The 10,726-nt window shown below is 41.1% G+C and overlaps 1 protein-coding gene across 1 annotated transcript; it reads right to left on the reverse strand.

The window, feature by feature from the left end:
• Window positions 1-2,678: 2,678 nt before the first annotated feature.
• ADGRF4 (adhesion G protein-coupled receptor F4) lies at window positions 2,679-10,157 on the reverse strand. Its single transcript, XM_061460956.1, has 8 exons — window positions 9,742-10,157; window positions 8,837-8,854; window positions 8,541-8,701; window positions 7,588-7,878; window positions 5,862-7,226; window positions 5,088-5,129; window positions 4,941-5,000; window positions 2,679-3,129 (listed from the first exon to the last, which is right to left on the reverse strand). Exons 1-8 carry the CDS (start codon window positions 9,836-9,838, stop codon window positions 3,124-3,126), a joined length of 2,040 nt encoding a protein of 679 aa, XP_061316940.1. The 5' UTR covers window positions 9,839-10,157; the 3' UTR covers window positions 2,679-3,123.
• Window positions 10,158-10,726: the final 569 nt, after the last annotated feature.

A 10,726-nucleotide genomic window follows, 5' to 3' on the forward strand; every position in this document is an offset into this window, starting at 1 on the left:
AGACACTTCTCAACAGGGCAAAGCAGCAGCTAGACCCAGAACCACTCAATGCCTTTATGAAGGACCACAGGTCAAGCACCCACTTGTTCTTGGAGCCACAGGCAGCAGGTTGGAAGCAGGCCCAGAGCAGGCAGTGCAGAGCCTTGTGGTATAGGCAAGCATCTACTGTAAGCATCTCTTATGGGGCAGAGAAAAGGGGATAAACTGAGTGGCTCTGGAAAGGCAACATAAAACTTGCAGAATTTGAGGTAAATTAAAGTTCTGCCACGTAACTTGTTTCCATGTCAACCTTGACACAAAAAAATTCAATTTCACCTGCCTGGCCAAGGAGCTGACACCTCTGTATGCTTGGCCACATAAGCAATGCGGTAAGCCTGCAGAGAAAACATGGGTCAATCCATTAATTGTGACACCTTGTGAAGAAGAGCACTGTGGATTTTCAAGTCTGACCACTTTGGCAGGGAGAGCAGAACAAGCTCCTGCACATAAAGGGGTCTGACACATTCAACACTGACATTAAGCTGTTGCTACACTGATAATTTGGGAAACGGGCAGAATTCTAAATCCAGTGATTTTCTTAGGGTTTTTTGCTAGCTGCAATAAGAACTGGGTCATCAGCCCACAGCATTTAAAGAAATACCAGTTCACAACAGCTTTCACCCCTCAAAAACATTTATTCATTAAATGCTCCAGGTCAGTTTACTTTTGGGCTATTAAAAATAATACTTCAGTGCTCATCCACATCCCATATCATTAACTGATTCTCTGTAAGCTCCCAGTTATTTTTAAATACCTAAACAATCGTAAAACACAGGGTGAAGCACTGTGTTGTGTGCCAGCTTCTGAAAATAAGCACTATACTTCAAACACGTTGATAAATGGCTTGGATGCATTCTCAGCAAACTGCAGATGAAAGATTCCTGGGCAAGACTCCTACTGAATTTCCTGGTATTTTGGAGAGGGTGTGTATAATATGGAAAGCCTCATCCGAGACTGTCTATAGATGCACAGTAAAAGTACTGCAGTTCAACACACACGCATGCACACAGGAGAGAAGAGTAAGGTGTTAGGCTGAGGTGCTACAAAAAAAAAAAAAAAAAATCCAAACATTTCATTATTAAAGTTTCATTGGTAACAGTAAAACTAACAAAGAAGAAGTTCATAACAAGCAAATGAAATGTGGTGGAAAATGGGGGTATTTTTAAATATACTGCAGCAAATTTAGGTGCAGAGCAGTTGCTTTCTCCATGCTGCAAACTACACAACATGGTCCCCATCCATCAGAAATTACAGAGGTATCTGGACAAAGTTCACAGCTGCAAAAGGCACACACTAAACACTAACCAACATTTTCACCTCACACCACACATCCTGTGCCAGTCTTTGAACCATTCTTTAAAATGCAGCAGCCAATTCATAAATCAGGTTTACAATACTGCAGTGAAGCAAACACACACACACAGAGCACGAGACAGGTAGCTGTGATACTACATTGAAAAAGGTCATGCAGAAAGTTGGAGGAGATGCTACTGATGCTAGAAAGGGTTTAACAGAGACAGCTCCAAGATAGATGTGTCTTTTTAAAGGGAGGGGGAAGGAAAGGAAAGGAAAAAATGCTCTCAGCACTTCAAGAATGAAGCTGAAGCACAGAAGATGCTGCTCAACACTAAGAAGAACACTTTGGGGTAATGGTCTTTTAAAATTTGTTACAGAAGCATATAAGCCCCATTTATCTCTCTTTGATCAAAGCTCTCCAATGTACAAATGTGCTGTATGAAAGGAGCAGGTATAGTCTCTTGCAACAAGACTACAGTCTATGAGGAAAGAAATGGGGGAGGAAGACAGGAGGAAGGAAGACATTCTTAGGGACAAGAACTGTCTTATGTCCCAGGGCAGAGCTCTGCCCTGCAGATCATCCCACCACAGACCCTGCTTCTCCCAGAACATCTGACTGTGGATGCTTCCATAGTACATATCCACATGCCCCACATCCCTCAGTTCATTTGCCAAGGTATTTTTTTCCCTTGTCAGTGTGTCACTAAACAGTATTATTTTGATTAGATCTTCTATATTTCAAGCTTATGTGAAGCCACAGAGGGGTAAATGATTTCTGACTTGAGTAATACCAGCTAACATTAAAGGGCATTTATCTACTTTGTTTGTTAGACAAGGATAAGGACCACTTACTTACTAGAAACAGTGACAAAGCTTCAACTTTATTTTCATTGTAAGCACTGAATTGTCCTGACAAGAGGCAATAGCATTTCTATCACAGCTTTCATTAACGAAGGGTTTCTCAGACCATGGACTGATTTTCTAATGGAACTAGATATACTGCCTCACATGGATGAACCATTTCCTTTGTTAGCACACTGCATAGTACAAGGCAGATCTTCAACCTCTTGATTCAACTCTGAAGCATACTCAAAGCTTGCTTCCCCACATCTGAAGAGGGAAGCTAATCATTTGCAGAGTGCTCTATCTCTGTCATTGTGTTGCAGGACTGGAAAGGGAATGAAAAATCTGTCCTATCAAAAAAGGGGCTTTTTACAATTTCTCTGACAGACAAGTACTGAGATGGAGAGAACAAATACTGAGGTGGAGAGAACATCTGTAATGCAGAAATAGAATTATGCTGTCCATCAGTCTCTGGGGACAAATGGAAGTTATGAAAACACTTTTTATCAAAGACATCCAAAAGCAGCTAGATAACACTTAATATTGGTACATCACATGAAAAATTAAATCATTTTAGAACAGCTCCATATGCTGTACAGCTCCTTGCTGCACTGACATGGGAAAAATAGAAATGAAGAACTGAAATTGCAAATGAGGACAAACTCTCCTCATAGCAGTTTTCATGAAGGTAAGAAACATCCTTTATGTATCAGCATTTTCCTCCAAGGGTTGCAGCAACACTGATGGTTTCCTGCTCCTGACAGCAGGGTCAGGGCCTTTTCTCTTCTGGTTTTCACGATGTTTCCCGTGGTTGTGCTCCAAGACAGTGCTGTCCATGCTCCAAGCCGGTCAGCCACTTCGGCTCATCTCAAACCAGGACCTTTGTGTCAGAAATGCTCCTTTTTTCTCCCACTGGTCAAACGCACTGAAGACAACTGTCCACTGCTAGGACTAGGGGAAAAGAAATCAGCAGGTCGTATTAGAGATATCATCCATGAACATGGAGGCTCCATTTCAAACAGGAGGTGCCTCAAGGTCTTGCAAGAAATGCTACTAGAAGGTAATCTTAAAATCTGATCCAGAAGAAAGGCTTTTATGTGTCTGGAGAAACTAGGAAACCTGAAGCAAGAGTCTGCATAACCCTTCTATACGTTTTACATAATCACCATTAAGCCCCCAGATACACGGTCCCATTATGAAGCTCTCCAAAACCAGATATTTTCATTTTGTATTTTAACAGTCATTTCAGGTGTGACAAACTTTCCCAGCTGTCATGAGTCAAATTCCTTATTAACATCCAAGTTTGCAAAACTGGATGACTAACATTTTCCTCCTCTCTGTTATGCAATGGTAAACACCTACATGTGGCCTCTTCCACCCAGGTGAGTGACAACATTGATTCAAGTTCTTAGGCACATGCAGCTATGGTTTCCACATCAAGTTTTTCCCAGTGAGATCAGTACATACTCTAAGCAAATGTTGCTGAGTCATGGGATTAGTGATGTTTCCTGAATATTAGATTGGTGGTGACTTGAGAGAACCTTAACTTTCAAATTGTCAATCCTCACCTAAAGCCTAGTAAGATGTGAAACATCTTCACTGCTATTTGGATCCTGGATCTGTAAAAGCAGGGCTTGTAATCTCAGTTTATTAAATATGGAGCAGTTGCAAACACTTCCTTTCTCTTTTTCCTCTGTTAGGTACAAAGCAGTTTATTTTAGCAGAAGTTTGGGGGCTGTTTTTTCTGTTTGTTACTGGATTTTGGGGGTTGTTTTGTTACTTGGGTTTTTTTGGTTGGTTGTTTTTTTAAAGAGAGGACCTTCTGTGCTGCATTTAAACTTAGCTTGCAGCAGCAGTGCTGGATGAAACTCAAAACTAAATTCTAGAGGAAAGATGCAGAGGAGAGGAGTCAGAAGTTGCACAAACAGGCAGCTTCTCTTGAGCCAGATGACCCAAAGCACACTAGGCAATTCTGACAGCAGAAGGGAGGTACAGTCTCCTTACCCCCCCCATTTTTACCCTTATAACCCACAAACAGGGTATACACTGAAACTGAAAGACACTCTGCAGCTTTCAGTACTAAAATCAGAACTAACAGTCTGAAGAAAAGCAAGGAAATAATTTTTCCAAAGTCCAGACTGAACTGAGGGTTTTTTTTGGCAGACAGCAGGATCACTGCAGGCGATTCTTTATAGCAAAAGGGGATTCCCTTGTATAAACATGGCATGAAACTGTCAAAGCCAGTACCAACTGGTACCAAAAGAAATCTAACAGCAGATAAAAGTTTTCCAGCAGAGGTAGAACACATTCAGTGATATCAAGGCATCAATTCTGCCTGTATTTTCCTAGGGGGCTGCTGAAACACAGTTTATTTTAAGGTTTAAACATTTGCTTTCAATGCATTGCGCTGATATTTATAAAAACCTCAAGCTCTTATGAGTACATAGAATCATAGAATAGTTAGGTGGAAAGGACCTTAAGATCATCAAGTTCCAACCCCCCTGCCATGGGCAGGGACACCTCACACTAAATTGTGTCACGCATGGCTCTGTCCATGACACTGACTAGCACTAAACACACTGGCTCGGTTCTGAGTGCTTTCCATCCTAAGCTCATATTCAGCTAGATACCTCTATTTCGTTCATCAAGCACTTGCGTTAGAAAAATGTGAAAGTAGGTAAGATCTAGTGGCTGGTTCCTTTCTTTCTGTGTACAAATCAGAAGGCAACTTGGTAAATTACGATAACAAAAAAGGTCTTTACCTTTGCTAGACTACACTTCCGCCTTGATGAAAGGCAGCTCATCCTCAAGGCTTCTCTCGTCTGTAGATTTTAAAACACACATTAAAGGCAACAGTTTGTCAGAGTGTAGAAAATAATCCAGAATAAGGGCTGAAGTGACCCAAGTACCTTTCTATCCAGAAGTGTCCCAAACAACAGGATGAAGAATCCCTAAAAAAATCGCAAAACCAGTTAACAAAACCAGCATGACCGCATAATGTTCCTTAAATGCTTCCAGATCCTACTTTATATTTTATATAGATATTGATCTGACCACTGACTTAGATAACAACAATGTGCAAAATGAGTTTATTCACCCAGGTCACACGGGCTCTCTGGGAATGTCAAGAATGGATATCTAACCCATGCTAATTCTCATTAGGAACTGGACTGATGGGTTACATACCAGGACTTTCTCAACCCACTCAGTAGCAGTGTTAGCTAAGAAGAGCTAAGGCAGACTGGGTATACAACAGCACATTAGGTAACAGTGGATGTTTATACTGATGAGTTAACCAAAACCATCTTCAATGCCACTGAGAATTTTCTGCATACTTGTTAATTGAGAAGGATGAGACATCTTTGCAGTTACTGGATATTAACCAGTGTATTTTATGCTTAACACGAATTCATAGTCTTAATTCCTCATCACATTTCACACCAACTAGTTTGTTCCATTACCCATCTGAATTTAATGTCAATGCAGCATGCCTAGTGCACGCACGACGTAAAACAGTTGAGTCAAAAGGAAAGCTCAGATCTCGTTTTACATGCACAATGCATGCTGCCAGCCCCATTTTGATCTGCTACCTTTTCCCAAGCTCACAGTCTAGACACACACTTATGGTTTAAGCCCAGACAGTAACTAAATCCCAACACTATTCCCAGTCTCACAGAGTTTACCTGGAAGGCATTCAGTAGTGCAAACGTAACGTGGAATGCCAGGGAGCGACTGTCGACAATCGTTGCTAATCCAAACCCCCAGGTAAGACCCAGAAGAGGTGTCAGAAGGGCAACATTTTTGCTAATTCGGATCATGCTGCTCAAATCCTGTGACTTGCAGCCTTCTCCAACAGAGGATCGCCCAGTCTTCACCACAACCACTACCACCACCACCACATTCACAACAATGATACTCAGAGCAGGTACAACAAAGGCCAAAAGGGCTTTTGTCTCATACCAATTGAGCCAGCAGGCTCCACTCCTTAAATACCCATTTTTTGGTTCAGTAATAGCAACAGTGAGGATAGATATGACCAAGGGACATCCATATCCAATAAAGAATGCTGTAGCTATGAATGCAGATCTTGTTATCTTAAAAAAAATGAGTAATAATCCATAGAGAATCAAGAGGCTGAGGGTAAACATCCAAAAAAACAAGGCAAGATAAAAAAAGTGAAGGAAAAAAGTGGCTGCTACACACAGCTTGTAGTTTAGAGCTGTACTGTGCACAATGGCAGCCAAGATGAACAAAACATCAGCAATGAGAAGCGATGTAGCAATGTTGATCAAACAAAAATGGCGCATGTAAGTTATTTCAGTTTTTGTTACATGATGCCAGACAACAGTCTCGATGATAAGGCAGAGAACCAAGCTGAAAATAGAAAGGCCTAACCCTACACGTGTAATGTAATCCAGCACTGCATTTCGCAGCACGGTGGGGGACATCAAAATGGAGAAGGATTTGAATGTCCGATGGTGATGCTTGCAGATGCAAACAACACTGCTGATGTTGTCAGACTTCATTTTGCATGCCCTGTTATCCCATCTCCTTTCAGTAGAGTGCCACCCTACACACTGAGCCTTGACATTCTCAAGTTTATTCACCTTTTCAAAGATGAGCAAAACGTGACGGAGCTCTTCTGGCAGAGACACCGATAACACCATTCCATTCACAGAAACAGGGTCCAATCGGTTGGTTTCTATAATGGCTCCAAGTGTTGGAAATGCAATGCTGATGGCTTTGGAAGTCTTGGGTAACTTCAAAAGCTCTTCTTTTGGAATGACCACGTGCCCAGTGATATTGGCTGTGGTATTAAACTCCATAGAAAAATCAAAGCTCTTTCCTGAAGTATTTTTATGTACACTGTAGCCTTTTGTAGAGATGAAGTGTTCCTGTATGCTTTCTGACCCATTCCTTAGAAGAAGTTTCCCAGCAAATAAATTCACCGAGTCCAGTAATATTGAACTGGCATTTCTGTCTTTTACAAAAGCCCAGTTGGAAATGACAGAGCTGTTCAGAATATGGTTTGCTATCCTGCTGTAGCTCTGAAACAAACAAGAAAAAAATTAGTTTTTTTTTTTGTATTAAAATAAACAACATACTATTCTACTGACAGAGTCTCCAGAAAGGCTCCTTTAAATCAAAGTTATTCTTATAAAGGGAATAATTTTCTTTGACAATGGTCCATCCTAGTCAAACTGAAATATCTCATTGGCTTAAACACTAGCAAAATTGTCCTGTTCATATCATAGTTCAAAAGATGATTGGAGAAGCAAGTATAAAGCAGGTGATCTTCATGTGACTTGCAGCCACCACTTAATTGAATGCTGACTGTAAAGACAAAACACTGCATGGATGCCCTGGCAAGCTCAGAAACACCTCCTGAAAGACCATAAAAGTAAATACCTGCATTTTTCCTCTATCAACATGCACTGATAAGAGCAGGGAAATCTTCTTTAGCAATTCCACTATATCAGCAATATTTCCTGGAATGGCTGGTGAAGACAGGATATCTGGGATGATGCATGAAAAATCAGCTTGGCAGTTACTATTGCCAAGGTCATCAGAACCAAAATATTTTCCTGCATCTCCAGGCTTCCCATGCACTGGCTTTCCTTTCCCTACAAAAGGAAGTTGTCCTCCAGCCACACTAACATGTCCTCCAGAGCTTGGAAGGAGATCACGCACAGAAATCCTCTGGAGGGAGGAAAATAAATTTGAAGAAAATTAATGAACAGAGTGAAAATGAAGCTACATTTATTTTGTAGCTAAACATTAGCTGCGCTCTTACTAGCACCTAAACATTTGTACATTTATTTTGCTCATTTCAACAGCCAGGCAAGAGGTACAGTGCGGGGGCATGCAATGACTGTGCCAGGTGGCCTGAAACTCACCCAGAGACAAAGCTCACATGAGAAGAATGTCTTGTACAACACACATGAAGGAAGGTGCAAGAACTAAATGCAGTGACTCAGTCTTGAAGTGACTTGAATAAAGTTCTTTATTTTGTTGTTGAGGAGAATTTACCATGAATTGTCTGATTATTACAGGTGTTGGCATTGCTGTCTTCTCAGGTTCATCCTAGCGTATCATTCTCTTGGTTTAGATCCCCATGAGGAGCATTAACCAAGTGAACAAGGCAACTTCACTTGTGAATTATGTTTTCACACAAGAGTTGCCCAAATTTATTTCCTATTTCTCAATTTAAGATGAAGTTAAAGCTTCTTATCAAAGTAATCTGTGTTTTAGGATCCCCCCCTTCTTCCCTTTGCTTAGGGCTGACAGTGTATAGAGGGAGGGGCTATCTTTGCAAGAAATTATGAGCATAGGTCAAAGTAGATGCATAACAGTTACCTAACCTGAAAAAGGGACTGAACATCCAGGTTTGCACAGGCATCTGTGAACATTTGCCACTTTCTGTCTTCACAGACAAAGCTTGTCTCCCCATGGAAGGAGGGAGAACAAGCCTGAATACAAATAGCTCCATTATCTTTGCAGGGAATAAGATTTATACAGTCTTCTGAAAAACAAATCAGATGTCGTTATAAGGTGTAAGACAGCATATCATGGTCTATGAGGTATCACTGGCATAATGTATTGATAACTGATAATATCTTACAAAGAGCTAACAAAGACACATAGCTATTCACTGTACCTTGCTGATTATCAGTCTCTGATTTACTGAGAACCTGAAAAATAAGAAGTAGAATGAAGATTGAATGTTAAAATAAATATGTAAAACATGACTCATTGGCACAAGCCAGAAAGGTGTTTCCAAGGGCAAAATAGTCCTTTTGGGATTCAGAAGTCTTTTCAAGGTCCAGAACACAGAGCTCATGGCCCTTTGCTCATACAGACCAACTGACAACTCTCTACTAACAGTTTGTCTCTATATGTTAAGCTTTCAGTTGCACTCTTCTGCTGTGAAGTGACATACTTGGCTAGTGGACAGGATCACACATGCCTCCAGCAGTTATTCCTCCATCAGAAAGCCTGCATTAGGCTTAAGTTCTCCAGTTATTTCTTATGTTAATAAGAATGTGACTTGTTGGTGAGAATATGCAATCTATATGACTTTTGCCATAACATACGGATACAGTTCTACAAATACACATACAGGTAGGACCACTTACTGGGACTGTGTGTCATACAGCCAGGCACAATACAGAACAGGTTCCATCACTGCTTGCTCAAATGGTCTATTGTTTACAATCAGCCAAACCTTGCTAGTCTAGAAACAAAGCTTGGCTATGCAGTGCTTGCGAATCACAGTTATTGCTGGGTAGAGCAGACTGAATAGCAGATTTCTAACATTACAAGAGTTGTGCCGGAAGTTGCGTGGCATATTGAACATGTTGACTACCTCAAAATATTTTCTCCTGTAGTAGCAGGACAAGGGGGAATGGCTTTAAACTGAAAGAGGGGAAATTTAGATTAGATATAGGGAAGGAAATCTTCCCTGTGAGAGTGGTGAGGCACTGGCTCAGGTCGCCCAGAGAAGCTGTGGCTGCCCCATCCCTGGCAGCATTCAAGACCAGGCTGGATGGGGCTCTGACCAACCAGGTCTAATGAAGCTTACCCTGAGAGCAGTGCGTGATGCAGCTGGGAAGAAGTGCACAGCCCAGAGGAGCAGGCAGTGGGCTACCCACACATCCATCACCTCACATTTACTGCTTTGTCCCTGGAAGAAAGATATGTTAAAGAAGCTTAGATATCTCTGTTTTCACTTTTGAGCACAGTCTGCTTGCTAGTGAGAAAGCACCAAAACCCATCAATCACAAAGACTGCCCTTACTCAGCTTGCAAGGCAATTTTCAGACATTTATCATTTATTAATTTTTTTTCTGAGAATAATTTGTGAAACTTTTGTTGAAAAAAAATAAACCTAACACTGGAAGTTACTGCATTAATAATTTACTTGCATTACTGCAAGATGGAGAGCTTATTACAGCCATTCAACCTACAGGGCCATTTTGAAGTCATTTAGGACAGCCTCGCTCTTCTGGGTTCAACACTGCTACTACTCTCCTCAGGCAGTTCCCAATGAAGACCAGCCATATGAGGTAGGAAGCTGGAGCCCTCAGGGCTCAGATATCAAACTCTGAGAAAGAAGGACCAGGCTGAAATAAAGTGTTATTTGCTCTGCAGGAGGATTCAGGCTTCTGCTCCCACCATCAATTTTCCCACGGTCCTCAGTAAAAGCTTAATATTCTGGCAAGCAACTTTTTGAGGCATATTTGCTTCAGGAAGACAATCCAATAAAGGGAATGAGGGAAAAATAACGTGTCACATCAAATCTGACTACTAGATGTTATACGCGTCCAAGGTAAGTGCAACAGCTTCTGGGATTCAGAAGTAGATTAAGCCATGTACTTGAAAAAAGAAAAAAAAGTAAAAATAAAAATAAAATATAGTGAGCTAAAACACTAAAGCAAGAAACAAATGCATAGTGTCAAAGCAGGACAATGGATGGATTTCAGGAAATGCACACATGAAAAGGCTCATCACATCACCATGCCTTGATAAGAGCCACTGAATTTTTCCCC

The sequence above is a fragment of the Pezoporus flaviventris genome, unplaced genomic scaffold, assembly GCF_033815535.1.
Source record: "Pezoporus flaviventris isolate CSIRO_AGI_PZ_B2104156 unplaced genomic scaffold, CSIRO_AGI_Pfla_v1 ptg000031l, whole genome shotgun sequence".
NCBI classification, from domain to species: domain Eukaryota; kingdom Metazoa; phylum Chordata; class Aves; order Psittaciformes; family Psittacidae; genus Pezoporus; species Pezoporus flaviventris.

Coding starts and splice junctions, on each gene's coding strand:
- ADGRF4 (XM_061460956.1), bottom strand. CDS start 9,838: ATGGATGTGTGGGTAGCCCACTGCCTGCTCCTCTGGGCTGTGCACTTC. Junction 7,227..7,587: donor TTGATAGAGGAAAAATGCAG/GTATTTACTTTT, acceptor TGTTTGTTTCAG/AGCTACAGCAGGATAGCAAA. Junction 5,001..5,087: donor GGACACTTCTGGATAGAAAG/GTACTTGGGTCA, acceptor TAAAATCTACAG/ACGAGAGAAGCCTTGAGGAT.